This window comes from Leuresthes tenuis, unplaced genomic scaffold (genome assembly GCF_036924035.1).
Source record: "Leuresthes tenuis unplaced genomic scaffold, fLeuTen1.0.hap1 SCAF_16, whole genome shotgun sequence".
In the NCBI taxonomy this organism is placed as follows: Eukaryota; Metazoa; Chordata; class Actinopteri; order Atheriniformes; family Atherinopsidae; genus Leuresthes; species Leuresthes tenuis.
Genome location: NW_027325370.1, coordinates 17,175,170 through 17,198,766, shown reverse-complemented (window position 1 = coordinate 17,198,766; position 23,597 = coordinate 17,175,170). Strand labels below are relative to the sequence as shown.

General features: G+C 39.8%; 2 protein-coding genes across 2 annotated transcripts; both read left to right on the top strand.

Annotated features, from left to right (window-relative positions):
• The first annotated feature begins 1,990 nt into the window (after positions 1-1,990).
• Positions 1,991-6,422, top strand: cav4b (caveolin 4b). Its single transcript, XM_072367275.1, has 4 exons — positions 1,991-2,201; positions 2,650-2,864; positions 5,130-5,317; positions 6,037-6,422. Exons 2-4 carry the CDS (start codon positions 2,655-2,657, stop codon positions 6,218-6,220), a joined length of 582 nt encoding a protein of 193 aa, XP_072223376.1. The 5' UTR covers positions 1,991-2,201; positions 2,650-2,654; the 3' UTR covers positions 6,221-6,422.
• A 386-nt stretch (positions 6,423-6,808) lies between these two features.
• On the top strand, positions 6,809-23,384 carry fam50a (family with sequence similarity 50 member A). Its single transcript, XM_072366977.1, has 13 exons — positions 6,809-7,050; positions 8,891-8,975; positions 9,081-9,180; positions 16,312-16,433; positions 17,304-17,380; positions 17,734-17,800; positions 18,650-18,711; positions 18,869-18,945; positions 19,287-19,341; positions 19,653-19,701; positions 20,136-20,206; positions 20,959-21,069; positions 23,167-23,384. Exons 1-13 carry the CDS (start codon positions 6,940-6,942, stop codon positions 23,173-23,175), a joined length of 996 nt encoding a protein of 331 aa, XP_072223078.1. The 5' UTR covers positions 6,809-6,939; the 3' UTR covers positions 23,176-23,384.
• The last annotated feature ends 213 nt before the right edge of the window (positions 23,385-23,597 follow it).

Below are 23,597 nucleotides of genomic sequence, written 5' to 3'. Positions count from 1 at the left end.
CACTTACTTCTCTGTTGGTTCGTTTCACTCCGTCCGGATCCTGTCAATCCACCGTTGGCAGACGAAGTCGGACCTATGACGCTGGCCCAGCCAAGAATTTACCCCCCAGGACTTTCTTTCCAGGTCCTGTTGACACTGGCTGTGCACGGATTCAGCGCGTCGTCCTCCGTCCGCCAGCGGTCAGGTATGTTGGGATCCGGGTCACGGCACCAAGTTGATAGGGTTTTCGTTCTTATTAACGAAGTCCCACCTTGAACAGAAAGAACCACACAAGAGATCAATATCAAGTTCAGCTTTTGCAAAAGGGGAGAGCCGTCGCTGCTTCAGCCACAGGTGTATGTGTCTAAGCAACCTCCAGCAATCTCCGACTCCCTCCCTGCAGCAGCCTGGTTTTATTCAGAGATAAGAAAAGGGGAAGAGCTTTACAAAACAAAAGGTTGCATAGAAATTTCAGAGCGTGTGACTCTGTCTGACATTTAAGTATGGAGACACGTCTGCAACTTCAGAGTGTGAGACCTTGACGATCATCATTCAAAGAGATACATCTACAAACTAGTTTGAATCAGGCATTCTGCTTGTATTTTGAACTCAGTTAAACTCAGTTGACCTCCGGAAGGCTCTGTCCTGAAGCATCCCCCTTTGTTCATACTCACACACACATTTCATCATCACATGATTAGAACTAATGCAGTATAAGATCCATACATCACACATATGATTTTTATGGTATAGCATATGAGTGCAATTAAAGCACAGGAATATAATTGTAAAACAGGGTATATCATGAGATAACAACTAAAAACTCTAACAGTCTGGTCTGTCCAAAGGACATTGTTCCAGAAGTCTTGTGGTTTGTTCAGATGTAACTTTGCAAACCTAAGCTGTGCTGCCATGTTCTTTTTAGAGAGAAGAGGCTTTCTCCTGCAAACCTTCCAAACAAGCCATACTTGTTCAGTCTGTTTCTTATTGTACTGTCATGAACTTTAACATTTAACATGCTAACTGAACTTGCTGGGACCTCCACTCCTGGGAAGATTGACAGCTGTCTTGAATGTTTCCCGCTTGTGTTCCCACTTTCACTCTGTAGAATGATGGACTCCAAATGGTTTGGAAATGGCTTTATAACCCTTTCCAGATTGATGGGCAAATGCTTCTTAAATGCTTCTCTAAGATCTTTGCTGATGTCTTTCCTCCGTGGCATTGTGATAACACACACCTGAATGCTCCAGAGCAGCAAACTGACAAAACTTCTGCTTTTATAGAGGTGCTCACACTTATTGATGATCAATTAATCAAGTGAATTTGATCAGCAGCACCTGGTTGCTTCTTACCTTCGTAATTCCTATGGAATAAGTAAGGGGCGGACTTAGCTTTTCACTCACTGCCTCTGCATTTTAGCTCAACTTTTGTTAAATAGAGATTGACATGATGCAATTTGTCATGTTTTGTTGTTCATCTGAGCTTATTTTTACCCAGATTTAAATTAAGGACTAAAAAAAATGTTTTCCTTAATTTTTCTGACCTGTAAGAACTTAGAACTGAAAGAAAGTGAACTTCCTTTTTCATTTGACTATATCCCCAGATGGAACTGGGTATTTTCCTTGGAGCCTGCCACCAATTTTTCAACGTTAACCCAGAACTAAAAAATCAAACACCGCCTGCAGAGAGTAGCTTTGGTGTTTATTGTATTTTTGATCATGGCAACCACAGATTTGACTAAAAAAGTAAGGCAGGGGGTTGCTTATGTGAAACTTTACTGATAAATAAACACCGATCCATTAACGGTTTCCATTCATTTGCTCAATTAGGTATGAGATGCATTGGTGGGTGTGACATTGTTTCAGTTTCTGTGTTAAGATAGATCCCCAATGCTGTAATGTGATCTTTTGGACCCATCCGCTCCTCCTCCTAAAATAACCCATTCCCATAGCCAGCCAAGACACACACACAGACACACACACACATAAGGAATAAGAGGCTCTGTACCACATTAGCACTTCTGCCACTCTAAGTCAGTGTCAAACACTGTAGCTGTCTCTGTGTTCTTCTCTGTGTGAACATGCTGTATTACCTCTGAGGGACATTGAGATGAAGGTGCAGAACTATTCTCATTGACATTTTAGATTAATACTGCCACCTGCCCTGTCCCTCTGCAGGAGTCTCTGTGAGTGATACGGGATAAGGATACCAATTCTAGTAAGGTAAGTGAGACGTGATTTATGCTCAATTATGGAGCTGTTGGAGACGTGCCATGATGATTCCTCAGCAAGTCACACCTGTTGTGTGTATTGCAAATATATGCCACATGATTTGTGCAATTAAAACAAAAATCAGCTTTGAAGACCAATTAGCAAAACTGCTTCTTTTAATTTTTTCTTGTAATATGAAATTACTGCAGTGAATGCAGGCCGTTAAAACTAATTATTCCTAAAAACACCAGCTGCTATTTACAGATTTTGGTGGGGCATCTTTTTTGGGGGCTAAAGAACAGGTGGTGGTGCAGGGCTTGGCTCGCTGTTACACTCAACACCCCTGCCGTCTGCCCGAGGAGTATATCTCTGCATGTGTGTGTGTGTGTGTGTGTATGTGTAGGGGTCGACTAACTGAATGCAGTTATTGGAATAATAAACATAAACCTTTTCTCCTCAGCAAAGATGATGATGGTGAATGATGACAGTCTGGTCGAGTGTAAGATCGATGACAGCGATGAAGAACAGATAAACATTCCCCCTCCTCCTCCAGAGTTTGCATCCAAAGCTTCCACTCCAGCACCCAAACCTCCGACCCCTCCCTCAGTCCCCATCACACCTGCACCCACCCATCCTGTCAGCAGAGACCCTAATGGCATCAACCAGTACTTAAAGGTCCTTATTCCCTTTTTTGTTCTCAGTGTGACTCAACTTTGTTGTTACAGTGGGATTGTTGGAACGTCTGAAATTCAAGACTGTATTTGATTTTCAACAAATTCAAGTCAGAGCAACAGACTGCTGCTCTGGTCCGTTGTGGGATTTCAGTTTACTGCTCCATCTTTGTTCCAACCCTCACCTGTGGTCACAGATCTGGGTAGTGACCCAAAGAATAAGGTCACGGATACAAGCGGCTGAAATGAGTTTCCTTCAGAGGGTGGCTGGGCTCAGCCTTAGAGATAGGGGGAAGGAGCTCAGCCATGGAGAGGGAACTCAGAGTAGATCTGCTGCTCCTCCACATAGAAAGGAGTCAGTTGACGTGGTTCATTTGGTTAGGATGCCTCCTGGTCACCTCACTTTGGAGGTTTTCCAGGCACGTCATACTGGGAGGAGGCCCCTGGGCAGACCCAGAAAAACACTGGAGGGATTATATATTCCTTCTGGCCTGGGAATGCCTCGGAATCCCCCAGGAGGAACTGGAGAGAGGGATGTCTGGGTTTCCCTCCTGAACCTGTTGCCCTGAACCTGTTGCAACCCGACCTCAGATGAGCGGAGGAACATGGATGAATGGAAATCAGGCATTAAAAGGTTTCACATTATCGTGGTCATGATAGTTTAACTTATTTATTTCACTTAGCTTTCTGGTTATGGAACAGTTGATTCGGTTGTATCTGCAACATACATCAGTTTTAGCAGACTGTATTTTCATCTTTTTCTGAGACACATGGAATACCTCAAGGCTCTAAACTTGGTCTAAATTATTTGCGTCAGATATGCTTTCACTGTGGTATCTTTTAAGGAAACATGAGAAAAGTTTGTTCACTTTAAAACGATGTGCTTCTGAGTTGTTTGAGAGTATGTTGACTTTTGAGTGGAAAGAAAAAAACTCCCTTTTAACAGGAAGAAACCTCCATCAGAACCAGAACCAAGAGGAGCGGCCATCTGACTTGACCAGCTCGGGTTTGAGAGGACAGGAAAGAGGGAATAACAAGCACCATAACACCAGACCAGGGATACCTGCTGAGAAAGAGAAACACAAGTTAATGACAACAATGATATCATATGTGCATGGAGAGTAAAGAGAGCAGAGGAAGGACAGGTGCATCATGGGAGGTCCCACAGCAGTGTAGGCCTATAGCAGCATAACTATAGTTAGGGATGTTTCAGGGTCACCTGAGCCAGCCCTAACTCTAAGCTTTGTCAAAAAGAAACATTTTAAGCCTAATCTTAAAGGTAGAAGGTTTGGGTCTGCTTCCTGAACCAAAACTGGTTCCACAGAGAGGGTTGTGACAAACTGAAGGCTCTGCCTCCCATTCTACTTTTAGAAACTCCGGGAACAAGTAAACCTGCAGTTTGAGAGCAAAATGCTCTTTTGGGAAAATATCCAACTATAAGATCTTTAAGATATGATGAAGCTTGGTCATTAAGAGCTTTATATGTGAGGAGAAGGATATTAATTTCTGCTCTGAACTAAACAGCAAGCCAATGAAGAGAAGTTAAATATGGAGAAATATGATCTCTGCTGTTAGTTCTCATCATAACTCTGGCTGCAGCACATCCTAATTTGACTTAAATCAAAACTACTTCATTGGGGGTGGTTAGCGATCACGGTTAGGGCTAAATTACATTATTTTAACGACCCGGCCGTCACCTGTATGGATGCTATTATGCTGGTTGCCTTGGATACACGTAAACACAAGATGTTATGACAAAAGCTTGCCATTTGGGTTCTTCCTCTTTGTTAGGGTTAGAGAAACATCATGGTGAGGGGTAAAATACATGCTTTTTACAACACAACAGTTATCTTCATGGTTGCTACATTTATAATTCCCAAAATTATCAGACACAGATCACACATTACCTTACTCTGCTATTTTCTGGAGATATTAATAGGTACTGGGCTGTAAAATGTCAGCATAAAGTCCAGAGCAAATGTTTTAGGTATTTACGTTGTCATATGCCGACCCTCTGGAGGATCTTTGGAAAATTTAGGGCTGCAGTTCGTGTGTGAAAACTGCTTATGCAGCCTTCAAAATGACCAACTACTTCCTCCAAACTAAATGAGAATAAGGCAGAGGTCCTCAGGAGCTGTTTAAGCAACTACATTCCAGAGGGGATCTGAAGCTCAAAAAGGGTAGAAAAGTTCAGAGAATGGTACAGCCATATTTTTTTCTATAGATTGTTTTGATTTCTTCTGCCGTCTATCTTGTTTACTCACTGTAGGTGGAGGTCAGCGATGTACTGGCAGAACCTGCCACACCTCACACCATAGACGGAGTGTGGATTTACAGCCTTGCTGGCTTTGAGAGGACTCGTATCTGGACGTACCGCTGCCTCTCCTTGCTGTTTGCTGTGCCCTTCGCTCTCCTGTGCGGCATTTTTCTGGCCATTCTCGCCTGCCTAAGAGTCTGGTACGTTGTAGCCATACACCGGTAAAGTCATATCCACATCTTTCAACAAATAACCCCAGAAAATACACCAACACAATAAAACTGAACATCAGGCTTCTCAAATGTTTTTGCCCTGTGACTTGAAATAAAGCATTTTCTTCTCCAGTGCCGTACTCAAAAATAAATCTACTAATCTGCTTTATGTTATGCTGATAATAAAATGTCAAGACACAAAAGAATCTGGAAATAAAAATGGTCAGAGGTTACCTGTAAAAAATGGTGTCTATCAGTTCATTTGAAACGAAAAATCAGATGCTTATTTCCCTAAAATAACAAAGTAAAACAAATCATAATTTGGTTCTCTGTTAGAATGCCTGGATACTCAAAATCTCCTTGGTCTATTTAAACAGTACTTTGAGTTTCCCGTTACCCTGTTTTTCCTCTTTTAGAAACATTTAGGATAAAGTCTCCCTCATGTTGCTTTGAACCAAAAGTAATGTGTCATGTTACTCATAATGCTCATGATTGAAACATAATGGGAATTTGACTGTCATGGTAGATGGGATGAAATGTAAAGGTTCAAAATAAAGCCATTTTTGCCTCAACAACAAATATTCAAATATTCACTCTTTTAGTATTCAAAACAGGAAAATAAACTGTTAAGAGTCACATCTCCAGCAAACGTCATATAGCTTCCACCGTTGATACGTTGATGTCTTCTCTCCGCTTTTTCTCTCCAGGTTTCTGGTTCCTTGCGTCCAGCTCAGCAACACCTTTCTTCCCTGCTTGCGGTCCTTGTGTATGTGTGCTGTGAACGTTTTCATCTCTCCTTTCTGTGTGTCTGTTGCTCTCTGCTGCAGTGAAATCGCCGTTTCACTGTCAAACAAGGACCCGAATTACTTAAGAAACAAGGACACCGTGTGAGTGACGAATAATGACTTGTCTCGAATGAATGAGTCTCTGAGTGAGGCTGAGTGTATGTGCTTTATCTCGTCTTTTTTTTTTTATTTCAGATTGTTTACTTTTACTGTTATTATCATCATTAGTGGTTGTAGTGATTTAGATTGACAACAAATGTATTTGTAAGAAAACCACATTAAGCTGTAAATAAAGTACTTAACAAAAAGTCATGTTCTCTGTTTTTGTGTTTTGGTTTTATTAGTTTTTATGTCATGTCATGTTTTGTTTTCCAGCTAAGTTCTGGCAGTTATTTATCTTCATCTGATTCCACCATTCCACCGTTCCACCATTTGAATCTCAAGCTTTTTTAAAATAATTTAATTTTGACTGCTTTATGAAGCGTAATGCAGTTACTGATTAGACACGAAAAGATTAATGGGCTTACTTTTATATGAATAGGATAAATGTTATTCCCAATTCATCTGAATTTTTCCGTTAGAATGAGCTGGCATCGATCTGTATCTTCGATATATTTGTTTGGTTTTTCATAATTCAGATGTTTCTCGAAGACTTGAATGCATCACATCTGTTACCCAGGATGCACCTCGCCGTCGCCATTTTTCTTGTTATGGTGGACTCGGAGGTGTCTTCTCAGATTTGGAAAGACCTTTAGTTGATTTTTAGACTTTAACTTCTCTTTTTCTCTTGATTTTTAACAACAACATCAAAAACAAGGAGCCAATATGGCGCAGTACAAAGGAGCCGCCAGTGAGGCCGGCAGAGCGATGCAGCTGATGAAGAAACGAGAAAAGGAAAGAGAACAGTTGGAACAACTGAAGCAGAAGATAGCAGAGGTTTGCAACATTTTACTACCAATCTTAACGTGCTTATTGATAATCTGCTGTGGCTATGAGTCCATGTAAGTTTTCGTATTTTGAAAATCACGACACATTTCTGAAACGACGAATTTTTTTTCCGTTTCATAAATTGAAGCGAAATGCGTTAGGGGTTTTGCACTGGGGTTTTTTTTGGCATGCAGATGACTCCAGACCAGGTCCTGTGTTAAAACCAAAACAGTTAGACCGGTCAAATCTGGACTGAATTATTCTACAGAAGATATATATTCATGAATACCTTGTTTGTGATTTGCCAAACCTTTATTCTGTTTGTGAAAATGCAGAAAAGGGCTGTTCTTTTTTTCCCTCTATTTCCAAATAAATCACATTAGTCTCGGTCCTGTATTATTTTTGTCTCTATCCACAACCTTTTAATTTGTAAATCAGAAGCTGTGAGTCTTATACATATTTTACTGATGATCTATATTTATTAGCAGGCTATCTGCTTCAGGCTTAGAGATGTGTTCAGGTGACTTTTGTTGTGAATTTGTGTTCAATAAATAAACTGAAGTGATCCTTAAAGTTTTCATAAACACTGCTAAAACGAGGTAAAAAGAGTCAGCTGTACACCTATGTAAGCACATCAGTGATGATCCTCGCTGTATTCTACAGATGGAAAACAAACACTAAGATTAGATATTGGTCATCAAACTCCCTGGTTTCTAAGTAATCTGCCAAGTTGAATTGAGGTTAAGGGTTACAGCTCGACTTGGCCGTTTAATTGGACCGCTGTCCTTGTAACAGTTCACACGTGGAAGGGAAATGAAGATATGGACTGAAGTGAGTCTGAGTGTGAGAAAATGACTGTCGTTTCTAACTTTCCCTGTGTGTGATCTCTGTACATGTAAGTACAGCTGAAATGACTGCAAAGATGTTTTCTTTAAGTCAGATGAGACTGCGGTCAAAAAATCAGGATCTTATTAGAGCAGAGCGACCATCTGGAAACGCTTTAAGTGACAATATGGGCTGATTTTCAGTCACAATCTCTGATGTGTTTCACCGTCCGACAAAAGAATCGGAAAAAGAAGTGAACGAGAGCAGCTCTATGTGTAATTCAGCTGTATTGATATACATTTACACTTTAATGCTTTTAAAAAGGACACAAAAACATTCAACTTTGGAGCATGTGCACAGCTCTTTGGCCTGTTTCAGCCTAGTTCAGTGTATGTATGTTGGAGTGAGAACAACTGGGTGCGTTAGTCCAGTTTTATAAACCTTGATTTTGTATGATTTCAGTCAAAATAGCATGTTTACGTATATTTTACAAAAAAATTGTCTTTTGCTAGTATCATATAAACATGATTCATGTTATTTTAGGAGTTTTTACATCACTCACTAGCTGCTTGTACGTTCTTAAATTTTTTCAAGTCCAGTGTTGAAGTAAAACGGCCAAAACTTCTGCTTTTATATATCTGGTTGATAATCAATCAAGTATATTTAATTAGCTTCACCTGGCGGCTGGTTACCCTTGTAATTCCTTGTAATTCATTGTATTTACCTGATTGATCTTAAGACCTGATTAGGACCAGATAATCTGATGCTTAAAACCTCAGAATTGAAATACTGTCGCCCAGAACTACTTTGTACCGAAGGTTATTATCATTTATTTTAAGAGGTTCACACTCACAAACTAAAGAATATTTACTTAACACTTAAATGTGTCTGGTTTCAGATACATGAAACTGTGAGTACATGTATTTCTGTGGTTGCTGTGAGTAACATATTTATTAGTGCCCTGTTACAGGGTAAACAACGAACTCTGTTTCTGACCCGCTGCTGTGTGTTTGTGTTTCTGAAGGACAACATGGTCAAGTCCAACATTGACAAGAAATTCTCAGCTCACTACGATGCTGTAGAGGCAGAGCTGAAGTCCAGCACTGTTGGTAAGTGTCAACGCAATCGTGACGGGTATCGTGAACAGAACACAGTGGAGAGGAGACATTAACCAGGATCTTTATTTATTGTTTTTTTTTCAATGTCTTAATCAGGTTTGGTGACACTGAATGACATGAAGGCCAAGCAGGAGGCGCTGGTAAAGGAAAGAGAGAAACAGCTGGCCAAGAAGGAGCAGTCCAAAGAACTCCAGCTGTGAGTTTTTACAGTTTAATATGATCCGTCCTGCGGTGTGCGCTGATTAGCATCAGGCCAAACTGGGTGTAATGTTTCATGGTTGGCGTTTGCCCCATTTAAAGGGGAACTCCGGTATTTTTAAACCTAGACTTTATTTCTGGCATGAAATACGTTTATCTACTCACCGAGAACAGTTTGGCGAAAGTCGGCGTCCTTCGGAAGATTTATTTATTTATTTTTCACATTTTGAGTCAAAATTAAATGGCTGATACAACGATTCTCTTCTTAAGCAGCTATCTTCTTTCAACCAGCACTTGTTAGTAATGTTATACAACCACCACAAGGTGGATGTAATGCACCAACAAAAAAGGCCGATGCTGATATATGCTATATGCTGATTCTTTTTATTAATATTGGCTTTTTCTCTTCCAAAGTCCAGCCACAGTCTGCAGATGTATAAGTGTCATTCAGACTTTTAATGTTCACTTTTTGAGCTGAAACACTTTAACAGAAAAACAGTTAAATTAATCAGCAACTTGTCTACCCCCCTTGTGTATTTATTTTTGTTTAGTTTTTTCTTCTTTTTTTTAAACAAATCAAAATGGTCAGATCTGCAGATGAATCGCTGGTGAAAACAGTCTGTTGGCTGCATGTTTTTACAACTAAAGCCTTGTGAAAGAGTTTTGGACCAGCGAACATTTAATCCTTTTCCAAATGGTGCCAGCAGATAAAGCTGATCTACTTCCATCCACCCATTTTCGAGACCTGCTTAATCCAATTCAGGGTGGCGAAAGGTGAGGTACACTCTGGATGGGCATTGATGTACTTGACATTGATGTACTTGTTTATGTATGTACGTGTCGACTCTTGGCCTCAGAGGCTGGTATTTCCGCCTTTAGATGAAACAACTTAACCTTGTAAGAAAAACGTGTCCCGTCATATCCCTTCAGTTACAAGATGTTTGTCTATTTCAAACATGTAAGCAGGGTGCAATTTGCCGGTGGGGATTTCCCATCCCTCGGGTTTACATGTCCTACCCTCTGCTGAATTATTTTTATCCTTGGTGGGGACAAAATCCCCCCCCCCCCCCCAAAAGCTTAAATCAAATGGAGAAAAAATGAAAGAATCCAGAGCAGCATGTCATCATATTTTACAGGACCACAGCAAAAAATTCAGAGAAAAAATATGACAAGATGAAACAACATCTGACATTGCTGATCAGATGGTGGACAGCAGCATCTCCTTGATCAATGAGCTCCCAGGCCGAGAGGTCACTTGCTAATCCATCATCCCCCGACACTATGGTTGGGGGCTGCATTGAGCCATGTCGCTTCGCTAAATGGCGCGAGGGTCGAGAGTGGCTCACTGTCACCACAGACAGGTCAGTCCAGTGCACAGCCTGCTCTAAAATGAAAGATCTGGGTCCCTATACTGAAGAGAGGCTCCACATCGACCCTATATTCATTCATGGTGTAAAAGCAAAGACGGCAAAAAAAAAACTACATGGCAAAATAAACCGACATGGAAAGTGCCATTCCCACCTGAAATGTCTTGATATTTTACAGACAAGACAACAGGCCGCAATTGAGAAGGCAGTTGATAACAGCGCAGAGTTGTGGAGAAAACATAATGAAAAAAGTTCACAGGCCACTGAAAACTGCAGACGCACTGCCTACACGAAAATACAGCCACAGCTGGTGGAACTTCAGCAACTTAACGGGGTAAATCTCGGACGTATGCTCCATTCAGACGAGGTTCATTGGAGATAAAATGACAGCACAGCTCGCGGACCTCAACAGAACGTGCTCGGTCGTCTATATTAGGACATAGAGACACCCTGCTACAAAGCCTGGCTGATTGCCATAGCAGCTGACGTGGCAGCTTCTATGATGGGCAGATACAGAGGTGCCGCTGCACACAGTCATCCACTGCATGAATCGCAAGCTTGAACTTGCAGTCCACGATGCTTTAAAACACCACAGATGCCAATCATTTTCAAATGTTCATCGACTCCATAAACTTTTTTCTGTCACAGCCCAAAACACACGAAAGAGCTCGAGTCTGCTGCTTTCCGTTTGGGCATCCAGGCTCGTAGGATAGGGAGAGTGTTTGATGTGCGCTGGCCGTCCTCATCCTGCACGGGAGTGACAGCTCTCTGGGAGAGCTATCCAGCCTTGGTGAAACTTTTTGGAGAGGTGGCCAAAGACCCAACCAGATCCACCAAGGAGAAGGCCAGATGTCAGGGTATGCACACTAAAATGACTGAGTGGCTTTTTTTTTTGGTGGAGATGGCACTGACTAAAGATGCGCTGGAGATTCTACAGGCCCTGTCACTGTTCCTTCAGAGGAGAGACGCAGCAGCTCTCCGTGCTAACACTGAGCGCCCCGAGATCAATGAGGAAAGCTGACGGTGTGAACACAAAATGCACGAGGGAGGAATTTGAAAAATCTTCCACATTCAAGGGGGTCAGTGTGTCTCAGCCAGGTGATGAGGGGCTGTCACAAGGCAGAGGTTTTTCGCGAGCGGTTTTTTTTTTTTTTTTTGTTTCTCTGTCTGACAACATTGAGAGCAGGCTGGATGACAATGGGATTATCTCTGCTGCCGCCGCCGCTCTAAATCCATCAAACTGGCCATCTGATGAAGATTAATGCGTCCTCTACGGTCCTCTGTTGTTGGGGCCGCAGCCACTCCCACTCCCATAATCCCAAAGGAGTCCCATAAGTTTAAGTGTCACGGTTCTCACCACTGTCTTAATGTGTCCACACTGGAGAATCTGCTTTTCATCTCTGTAATTGCACTAGATGTTGCCTCCTTCCCGGCCTGCAGTTTTTCAGAGATATGGTTGAAGCAGGGACAGCACGCTGCTGTAGATCCGGCAACCAGAAAGCAGAAAAAAAGGCGCTGAAGTGCGTCATCAAAGCAGACTGTTTTCATAGTCTGACCAATAGTCTGACCCGATTAATCATAAAAAAGCAAAAACATCTTGACAGCACATTGTGGTATTTCATGTTTTCTGTTGAACTGACATCTAGAAAGAATTAAAATTTTATTTTTATTTTACGAATTTCCAAACAATATTTTGAGAAAATATTTCTGCAAATGCAGTGGTTAAGTTCACGTGCATTTCAAAACTTACTTTTTTTCCACCCTCTTTCACCCTTGATTCAGCTTTTAAATATCTGAAGATGTGAGTAACCTGATTAGACCGAAGATTTGTTTTTGAAGAGCTTTCTGAAACCCCAAAACGTAAAACTGTACCCTAAAACCTCTTTCTTTTTTTATTTCTTAGCCTCTGTAGTAACTACTAACATATAAAGTTTAAGAAACATTCAGGAGCCTTCAGTTTTTACTGTAAATGACTGATTTTACCCTCATGTTTATTAACATTTTAAAGAAATTAGAATAAAATTGTCAGGTTTGAACTGATTGATGACAAAAAAAATATTGTTCTTCTGTTTCAAAGAGGATCAAATGTTTGTTTGACTAATTAATCAGTAAAACCATCAAATTGTTACGAAGTAGTGATGGGTCAGTCGCGAACGAGCCGGTTCAGAGAGGACGAGGACGGACATGAGCCGACTCCCATCGTTTAGGTTTTTAGAGGCATTTTCTATCTGCTTTGTGTAGCAGAGTGGTTCTTCAAGCAAGTTAGAGAGTTACAAGGGATTATACAACTGTAAATGCAATGGGCTACAGCAATTCTATTGAAATGTAAGTGATATATGTGTTCAAATAGAAATCATAAGTCAAAATGGCGCTAAATTTGGCTGAATTCTACAAGGTATAAGTGGGAAAGTGGAGAGCCGTTTGGGAGCCGAAAGAGCCGGCTGTTCTCGGTGAGCTGAGCCAAATGATCCGGCTCACTAAAAACGACTGCACGGGTGTTGTTGGTTGTAATAATTCAAATGAAATGGAACCAGGAAAAAACATAGTTTGATTGACAGATTAATTACTTTAATTTGAAAAGTTTGGGGATTTTTGGGCTTTTCCCCAAACTTCCCCACATTCTTTAACTGAAGCTTGTTGTGTTTTAGTTTAGTCAACCCCTTCAACTAATAAAACAACAGAGAACCGGTGTCAGGTAAACAGGAACTTGAAGTTTATAACGTTAGGATTCAGTACCCTCTGCTAGGTTTCATAAACCAATGAAATTAGTAACTCTGTGAGCAGTTTGTGGTTGTTTTCTTTCAGCTTGGCCGGCACAAAACAACAAGCTCAACTTCATCTGTTAAACACCTGTTGCAAACCAAAGACCCTTACTTCATTTTTGCTAAGGTTCCTATGGTGCTAAGCCATCATGTTCACAGTTTATGTTATAGGTCTGTGTATCTTTGGTTAAAGAAAGAATTACAAAACCATATAGTCTACTTAAACATGTCAGAATAGTTATATTTATCGACTGTTTGAGAGCAGTTTACTGTATATACTCTTCTTATAATGTAAAACTGGGGCTCTGTCATGTATACGTATATAAATGGTTGTACTTCTGAAGTCTGGAACCACCTCTCATTTCGTTATGTTTTGCACTAAGACTTTGTTGTAATCTTTTAAAGTGGTCTGGAACAATAGTTCTTCAGGCTTTTTGAAGGGCTTTAAAAGGTTTTTTTGGACATTGGCTGCTTTTTTACTCATTTTCAGTCCAGTTCTTGTACCTGAACATTTTCAGAGGAATGTGTTTTTGTTAAGCCACTTATCACTGACTTATGAATCATTCAAACATAAAAATGTCATCCAACTCAAGTGAATATGTCGACATGTAACAGACAACTTAACAGAGAAATATATTCAAAATAGTATCTAAAAGTCTTTTGTTACTAGCTGTCTGTCACAAAGACATCATCATTTGTTCCCATTTCTTTAGTTGTATCGATGAAAAACACCAAAGATAGCACAGTTTGACAGACAGAAAATAGTGTTTTTGCTCCAACAAGGTGATTCTCAAAGAGCTATTAGCTGGAAACTTGGCTTATCTCAGCATAGTGTGCTGTGTGTCCTTAAAACATTTGAAGAAACTGGACAAGTGGAGGACAAAAGAAGAAGCGTCAGACCTAAAAAACTATGTACAGCAGATGAACAGTATCTGAAAGTGATGTCCTTAAGAAAGAGGAAAAAATCCAGCAAAGACCTGAAACAGGACCTGAGAGATGCATCTGGACCTTCAGCTGATCCATCTACTGTTGGCCCAAGCCTCATCAGAAATGGTCTCCATGGAAGGGTGGCTGTCAAGAAGCCATTCTTAAGGAAGGGAAACAGGGAGAAAAGGCTGAGCTATGCCAAATGACACAAGAAGTGGACTGAAAATCAGTGGCAACAGGTCTTATAGAGGGATGAATCCTCCCCAGAGCCCGGACCTCAACATTATTGAAGCAGTGTGGGATCATCAGACAGAGAACGGAACAAATGGCAGCCAACATCCAAAGAAGAGCTTTGGGATGTCCTTCAAGAAGCCTGGAGAACTATTCCTGAAGACTCCTTAAAGAAATGACAGAAAGCTTGTCTAAGAGGGTTCAGGCTGTGTTGGAGGGTTGGAGAATAAAGGAGCTCAGACCAAATATCGACTTTCAAGCTTGTTAGAACTGTACAAACTCTGTTTGTTCCTTTAAATTCTGTTTTTACATTCACGCTGGCACATGTTTTGATAAATTAATTAAAGAAATAAGGAGGGGTTCAAGAGTTTTGCTCAATACTGCAAATGAGACTGAGAAAGAGTTTCAGACCAAACGTCTCAAACCTTCAGTAAGTTTGTTGCTTTCTTGAGCTGAACCAGCTTCCTTTAACTTAAACTTAAAGTTTAGTGTAAAAAGCAGTTGTCCTTTAAGAATATAACACCAGTAACATGAAAACATGAAAACAAACTAAATGGTACTGTGCTGAGAGATATGTTTAAACTGTTGCAACCTTTAATTTGTACTGTAATTACAAATAGCTTTAAATATATATTAGAGTTGTTTAAAATGTTGATAATCATATCTTAAAGTTTTGATTCATTTTTATGACTAAAGCAAGTTTCTTCTTATGTAACTGTACTTACGAAGATCTATTGACAGCATGAGTCATGTTGCCTTTTAGTCATCCAACAAACCACAAAAATGCATCTCAGGATCAGATCTTTGGTATTTTTTTCTTTTTTTTTTTTGTTGCACTAGTTTAGCTGTGCTGCAGCTCTTCAATTGTGATGGGTCATTAACTGCCATGATTTATAGTCTTAGCTTGAGGAAAAAGGACCCAGATGCAGGTCTATTGAAGGAGGAAGTGAAGATGGGCCGCGGAAAACAACTTAAGCTTTATTCCAAAACGGTGGAATAAAGAAAGGTGCTGCCGAGGCAGCAACAGCCAAGTACAAACAAAACTACATGAACAGAACTAAAGAAGTGCCAAAGATGGATGGACTGAGATACTGACCAACACAGGAAACAATTAAGTAGGACCACAGGATCTGACAGAGAGCAAAGGAAAACCAGAACAAAAATACAAAATGAACGGCAGATGAGGCAAAGAGCAACGTGAACCAGGTGGGAAAAGGAAGTGATCAGGCTAACAGAAGTGAGAAAAGGAAGTGATCAGGCTAACAGAAGTGGGAAAAGGAAGTGATCAGGCTAACAGAAGTGGGAAAAGGAAGTGATCAGGCTAACAGAAGTGGGAAAAGGAAGTGATCAGGCTAACAGAAGTGAGAAAAGGAAGTGATCAGGCTAACAGAAGTGGGAAAAGGAAGTGATCAGGCTAACAGAAGTGGGAAAAGGAAGTGATCAGGCTAACAGAAGTGGGAAAAGGAAGTGATCAGGCTAACAGAAGTGGGAAAAGGAAGTGATCAGGCTAACAGAAGTGAGAAAAGGAAGTGATCAAGCTAACAGAAGTGAGAAAAGGAAGTGATCAGGCTAACAGAAGTGGGAAAAGGAAGTGATCAGGCTAACAGAAGTGGGAAAAGGAAGTGATCAGGCTAACAGAAGTGGGAAAAGGAAGTGATCAGGCTAACAGAAGTGAGAAAAGGAAGTGATCAGGCTAACAGAAGTGGGAAAAGGAAGTGATCAGGCTAACAGAAGTGGGAAAAGGAAATAACAAGGCATAAGCAAGAAAACAAGAACATAGAAAGACTGAGAAACCCAAAAACCTCATAAATAATAACATTATTTACTTTTTATTCCCTGCAGAAAGCTTGAGAAGCAGAAAGAGAAGAAGAGAAAAGAGGAGCAGAAGAGGAAAATAGCCAGTTTATCTTTCAATCCTGAGGATGAGGAGGAGGAAGATGAGGAAACTGAAGAAGAGCTGGATTGTGAGTGTTTGATGTTGTGTTCTGGACTCGCTCCACAGGTTATGGTGTGAATGTGTGTTTTTGTTCAGTCCAACCGTGCAAATCCTCAAATATTTGTCTAAATTACAGTTGAACAGCAAATTTCGGCCAAAATGTTGTAAAAGTCAGACGGAGACATAAATCTGTTTGATCATGCTACTTTTGGTCTCACTAACAACAGCTGCACCTGATTTATATCCACCATCCTGAGCCAGTCCCACTCACTTTTATGTAGCTCCAGCTGTTTTTTTAATTTTCTTTGTTCATTTTGATTTTATTAAAGTCTTTATTATTATGTGATGTCTTACCTATTGGGCCTGTTTTCTTAACATTTTATTTTATTTTTTTTAACTTTATCCCGAATTTCCTGGAGAGAACTCACTTTTAGTAGAAAATAAAACACCATCCTACCTACAGACCTATCTACTTTCTTACCTCCCTGCCTACCTATTTACTTACTTATTAACTTACTTACCTATCTAGCTACTTACTCACTTACTTACCTACCTACCTACCCACTTACTGAATTACTTATCTATCTTAGCAGTAATCAAGCTTTCCACTGACCGTTGAAGGTATTTTAGTGGCTCTCTCTTGCCAAAAGTTTAAATTACAGGGCAACTCCAAAATATGTGAAAGTGTTCAGCCATTGGATAGTTGCACTGTCCAGTGTCCAGCAGCGCCCAGCCTCTGGTCTCTTATTCTGCACATATTTTCTACGAGGAGTTATGAAAAACCTGATAATGTTCTTCCGTAAGAATTCTTTTCATTGGCCTGAACTGATGATAGTAGATTGTATTTGACATATGTTTAACCTTCTAAATGAAGACCTCTTACTGACTTTTATCAAAGATGCTCCAGTTAAGAAGAAAAAGTTGGGGAAAAATCCAGATGTGGACACCAGTTTCCTTCCTGATCGAGACAGAGAGGTGAGGTCAATGGGAATTAAACTTGCTGGAGTCTTTTGTGTGTGTTCAGCTTTGTCCTCATTTTGCCATTTTAATTGTAAAGACAGCTTTAAATGGCAAGCTGCTGAACAACACAAAGAGGCTAGTAAACACCAGGTTATTCAGTCACAAATTCACTTGATACTGAAACTTCTTTCAGTATGAATCTTAACAAGCTTAACACACTTATTATGAAACAAACCCTTTTATAGAGTGGCAAAGCAGTCATGCCGTCTGCTATCAGGTCTAGCCAAGTCTCACATTTCATTAAAACGTTAATCTGATATGATTGGAAGCATTGAGCCTTACTGATTTTGCCAACTTCTTGTATTTAGGAGGAGGAGAATCGCCTCAGAGAAGAGCTCAGGCAGGAGTGGGAGCTGAAACAGGAGAAGATTAAGAGTGAGTGACAGGATTACACTGCATAACCTGCAGACATGACACTGCCACTCTGAATTCTTTATTTTTGTTCTTTGCATTTAGTTTTTTTACTTGTTTCTCTTGGTTCTTTTTCTTTTGAAATCGATTTATTCTTTTAACTCCTCTTTGTTGCAGCAGAGAAGTTGGTGTAAGAAGAGCAGGATGATGTAGCTATAGTCTTTGCCCATTGCATCAAAAACACTCAAAATCATGTGGATACAATCAGCAGGAGATTGTTTGCATCTGTTGTAGACATCACCAACTGCAGAGTTAATTATGCCCAGTTTAGCATTTTTATGGTGGACCCACTGTTGATCTCTGAATTCCACGTTGGGTCACACACCAATCCCTCGCTGTCTTTATTAGTCCGAGAATTGTCGTAATCAGCATTTATGTAATTTTGTTTTGTTTTAGTTCCAAGGGTATCAGGGTTTTAAGTTGGGAGCTGAGGATGGAGCCTGGAAAGTAGTGTGAAACTACCATTTCACAGAGTTGTGTATATGAACCATATAAGTTTTGTCAAATGCCTTTTGTGCCCAGATAAGTGCTTGAAGATCCTATTGTTTTCATCATTGCACTATAACTGATAATAACATATTTCAGGGAGCACAACAGTGTGTATTAATCACCTTTTCCCTTTTTTTCCCTCTCCTGCCGACCCATCAATTAACTTACTTATCTATTTTACCTACTTACTTAATTATCTACCTATCAACCAATTTACTTACTTATTTGCTTACCTACCCATTTACCTACTTACTTACTTCTCCTGCTATCTACTTACTTATGTACCTTCCTATCTACTTACTTCCTACCTATCTACCTATCTAGATGAGGAGATTGAGATTACATTCAGTTATTGGGATGGCTCTGGACATCGAAAAACTGTCAAGGTAATGTGTGCAAAGACTTATATGAACGATAACAGGACATTTATAGAGAAGTGGTGCAGTATAACTTCTCTTCATGTTATAAAGCAACATTCAACACAATGGATTCTTTGTTCGTGTTTTCATTAAGTTTTATGTGTTATTTGGGTTTCTGCTGCAGATGAAGAAGGGTAATACCATCCAGAACTTTCTGCAGAGAGCCCTGGAAGTCCTCAGGAAGGACTTCAGTGAGCTGAGGTGAGTTGTATTAAAAGATACATTAAATGTTCTCATATTGATTGGCCATCCGCCTTTCATAATTCCTTCTTCAGAGTACAGGAAGATTATGGTACCAACAGATTTTTATTTTGACTAAATTCATGCCCTTTTAAGCCATGATTTTGCAGCTCTTTTATTTACTTTATTTTCCATTGGTTTCTGTTTCCTCTTGAATTTAACAACTACCAGGTTGTATTTATTAAGACACTACTTTCATACACCATGAAACCCAGAACTCAGAAACCGGCTGAATGAACAAATGCTAATGCAATGGCACATTAGGCCACGACTTTATGAAACACATTTTCTTTACCGTGCAGGTCTGCAGGAGTCGAGCAGCTGATGTACATCAAAGAGGATCTGATAATCCCACATGTGAGTGACACATCCAGGAAAACAAGCAGCCAAGACGTTTCTTTACTCTTTTTGATTTGTTCACATGTTTCTGTGTTCATGCTCCAAAAGGCTCTTTAGAGGAATGATCCGGTTGCATCGTCAGACATTTTAGCTTCTTCTTATATTGTGATGTTTCGGTTTGTTATGCAGTCAGATGAGATGAATTATCAATCTTTATTTCAGATTTTCTGTGAGATCATTTCATTGTTTTGGGGTGTATGTGAGGAATGATCTCAGGTCTTTCTTGTAACGCTGAATTGAATCAATCATAATCTCTTTGTGTCATACAGCACCACAGTTTTTACGACTTCATCGTGACCAAAGCCAGGGGGAAATCTGGTAAGTGAGCAGCAGCCTTTTGGCCATACAGACCTACATACATCAACCTGAATTGGGATTAAATATTCAGGAAGACTTTTATCAGAAATGTATCTCTGATGCATTATAACAGATTTGACATAAAATCATTGATCAAAAAGCTCAAAGTTATACCATTAACTTAAAAAAAACTGCACTTGAGTTTTTGTTGATAACTGTATACATTTCAGGGTGACTTTTCCCTACATCACATAGCAGGTTTATTGATTTTGAACGGAAGACATTTCTTTTCTAATCTCATCTGAAGTGTCCAAACCTTTACCTCATTTACCTGCTATCAATGATCCCACTTTTCTCAAATGGATTTTTATCTATACAAGATTAAATTGGGTCCTTTTTTTGCAGTGTAACTCTGTTGTTTTCTGTTTCCTGCTCACTTTATTTCCTCCCAACAGGCCCTCTGTTCAGCTTTGACGTCCACGATGATATTCGCCTGGTGAATGACGCCACTGTGGAGAAAGACGAGGTGAATGATCTAGAGTTTATAAGAGAAATCGGACTTTTTACGGAACCCTAGCCTGCATGCTAAAAGAAACTAACAGGACAAATAAGTGCTCAGTAGTCTGTGTTCAAATCGATTCAGAGTGGACACCTCGTGGTAAAAAAAAATCACGAGGTTGTCAGACGTTGATGTTTGGAACGTTTTTGTAAGATGAGATTTGGGTTTTGTTCTTTTAAAAAGTGAGTCGCATTGATGTTGATGATGATGGATGTCTTCACTCTGCCTCTTTTCATATTCTGCATATTTGTTCTTTAGTTCAGAGACTCGCAAATTAAATTCCCTCTGATTTAAGTGGAAACATGGAAGACTTGAAGATACAGGATGTGTAAACTATGAGCTGTTCTTATATTTCTGTTATCCATGATTTATTTCTTAAAACATAATCAACTGCACGGCAGTTCTCTCCATTAGCATTTAGGCAATATATTCATCTTGGTGCTGCGTTCACGTACAGATTTAACGTTGTTGGATGAGCTGATGCAGAACAAAACAGCTTACCTGTGAACTTAGTAACACAACCAGAAATCTTGAAGCAGATTGCGCAAATTTCTTTGTCAAACACTTCAGCCGAGCATATAGTTTTTTAGATGTGGAACATACAGGATACAGAAGATTAACATTTACAACCAGCTGCCCATAAAAGCAAATCCCCTTTAATCTCTTCCTGCTTTTAAAACCAAATTGGTGTTCACGCTGTTGTACTCTTTTGGCTGAAGTCTCACGCAGGGAAAGTGGTGCTGAGGAGCTGGTACGAGAAGAACAAGCACATCTTTCCTGCAAGTCGCTGGGAGCCCTACGATCCCGAGAAGAAATGGGACAAATATACGGTAATAACAACCAGCTTTATTTAACAATGACTCATCACAGGCTATGACTCATCAAGTCATGGAGTTAAACATGTGTTATACCTTGACAAGTTCGAACATGATGAATTCTGCCTTTGTCATCTTTTAATATGTCCATGTACACTGATGGGAAAACTTATACTGTGTATGCTGGTGATCAGCTGACCTCATTTTTGGACACATAACAAAGCTGGATCTGACCAATCAAAGCAAACCGGAGATCATTTGCTCAGTGACTTTCTTTTTGGCTAGGTATTTTACTTTTAAAGTTTATATGAAAGACAATGAAAATTAAAAGCGGATAAATCTAGATAATGATTAGAAAATATGTTAATGAGCTTTTGAAGCGTATTCTAATTTGTATTTTGGTTCAGTTTACTTGCTTTACCGCAAGTGTTTACCCATACTTGACCCAGCTGCCCGAAAGCTTTGAAATTAAAAGAAAGTAATTTGCTGATTAACAGATGGAAACAATTTTCAGTTGAAAAGACAGATGTTTTCCCCTGGGTGCTAAAGAACAACAAAGACATGATGGAGATAAATGAGGGTTTTGAAAACCAATTAATTAAAGGAACAACTTAAAAGGTAAAAGTGAAAATCCTTTTGGGAAAAGCATCATTTCTGCCTAATTAAACAGACAAAATAAAAGCCTATATTATCATCACTGATGCAGGCAGAGTTCAATGATCAAAGCTTAAGTTTGACATTTTTATGACTGTCTTCTGCTCAGTTTGTATGAAATAAAATGTGAATATCATGATGCAGAGTTTTAAGTTCAGGGAAAATCAAATGAAGCCACTTCAGCTCAGATTTGAATTTCTATATAATTTACATTTAATCAGAGTGGCTTTGTCCTGTACCAGAAAACTAAAGAAGCACCACAACATGAGGACGGGATGGGGAAAAAAAGGATACAAAACCAAAAAAAAGTGATATATTTTGTGAGATCCAGCTCAGGATGAAACAGGGCACAGATGTGCATAAAGACTCTGGGTGGCATTCTTCAGTAATACACGACATTTGTTGGCTGAATTTGCCAGTATAATATAAAAAGTAAAAGTCCGTGCGAAGGCACAAAGATGTTGGTGAGTATTGGTTTTATTTGAACCAAACGGTGCAGCTATGGTTTCCAAGCTAGAGAAGCAGCATGGAGCTGAACTGGCACGAAAAATACGTGCCGTCTTAACTATTTACAGCTTAATTTCCCCTTCAGCAAAGTCCCAGCCAGCAAATTTACACAAATGGACTAGAACAAAGCAAATTATTGTGTTAATTTGAGAAGAAACAGCCTTTTTGAGCACATTTAAACATTTGAATCCCTCCATGTATGTGCTCGACGAGACTAGTGTATATAAATAAAACTGTCATCCCATGTTTCTTTTGTCAGTTGGCTGAATGAGTCAGGAAAGGTGACTAGAAATGGCCCATTATTCAAATCAACTTAAAACTCATAATGTTTGCAGGCTGTGGCTCTGCTCTAATGAAATCCTGAGATGAGATTTGGAAAGTTGTTTTCCCCCAATGTGCCCCGAGCCATTTTTATTTTTCCTCATCATATGTTCTGAATGTGAATCAAAAAAAGAAACTGAAGCCTGTTACGTGAGACCAAAGTCTGATTGTTTAACCTCCTTAAATAACATACATGAGTGTAAACACCTGTGGTCTTTGATCATGCCTGAAAGGGAATTCTAATCAAGGAAAAAATGAATACCTCACATCCTAATATTCCTACTTCATCCAGAGGCAGGTGATGATCATGGTCACTTCCTCTGCTTTCCTGGTGTTTACGGTCAGGTTGTTTTCAGCACACCATTCCATCAGCAGTTATAGATTGTTTGTGGTGCTGCACAGGGTAGATCTCCTACCGAGACCCACAGAGGCTAAAACAGATGGCTTTTAGCTCGCAGGTTTAGAAGTTATTCCATTTTAATGAAGGACTTCAGCGCAGACTGTTCTCAGTGTTTTCATTCTGTCTCCAGATATCCTGACACAATGTAAATCACAAAAAGCACGTCAAGCAGACTTATTGTTGGAGCTTTGGTCTTTGTGGAGTAACTTCATATTTTGTTTGTTTTCCAGATCCGATGATCATCTCCGCTAGAGCCTGGAATCCTTCATGGAAATATTTGATATTTTTCCCATTTCGTTTGACGCTGTCAGTTTTCATCATTTTTTTTTTTTCATGGCTTTTATAGTTTTGTTCCTCCCCTCACACTTTCCCCTCTCATTACAGACGTCACATTACATGTAAATATGATTCATCTTTGTGTAATAAAATATGCCTGTGACTCACTGGACTCGTGGCTGGACTCAAATCTGCCTGAAACCCCTGTTGAACAGATGTTTATTACTGAAGGGCTGTTAGGATGTGTTCACCAGTCTTCTGTTATTTTGGCTTCTGCTTACAAACTGCCAGCTATTCTCCTGCTCTTATGTGGCAGCTTATGTGGCAGCTTATGTGGCAGCTTCATTGTTAAAAAAAAAAAAAAAACGAGACAAGCGAACTTGTT

What these genes read in the sequence shown, in the direction of transcription:
- cav4b (XM_072367275.1), top strand. Translation starts at nt 2,655, where the DNA reads ATGATGATGGTGAATGATGACAGTCTGGTCGAGTGTAAGATCGATGAC. An exon ending in GCATCAACCAGTACTTAAAG is followed by an intron (nt 2,865 to 5,129) that starts GTCCTTATTCCC and finishes TACTCACTGTAG; the next exon opens with GTGGAGGTCAGCGATGTACT. An exon ending in CTCGCCTGCCTAAGAGTCTG is followed by an intron (nt 5,318 to 6,036) that starts GTACGTTGTAGC and finishes TTTTCTCTCCAG; the next exon opens with GTTTCTGGTTCCTTGCGTCC.
- fam50a (XM_072366977.1), top strand. Translation starts at nt 6,940, where the DNA reads ATGGCGCAGTACAAAGGAGCCGCCAGTGAGGCCGGCAGAGCGATGCAG. An exon ending in CAGTCCAAAGAACTCCAGCT is followed by an intron (nt 9,181 to 16,311) that starts GTGAGTTTTTAC and finishes TATTCCCTGCAG; the next exon opens with AAAGCTTGAGAAGCAGAAAG. An exon ending in CCACTGTGGAGAAAGACGAG is followed by an intron (nt 20,207 to 20,958) that starts GTGAATGATCTA and finishes TTTTGGCTGAAG; the next exon opens with TCTCACGCAGGGAAAGTGGT.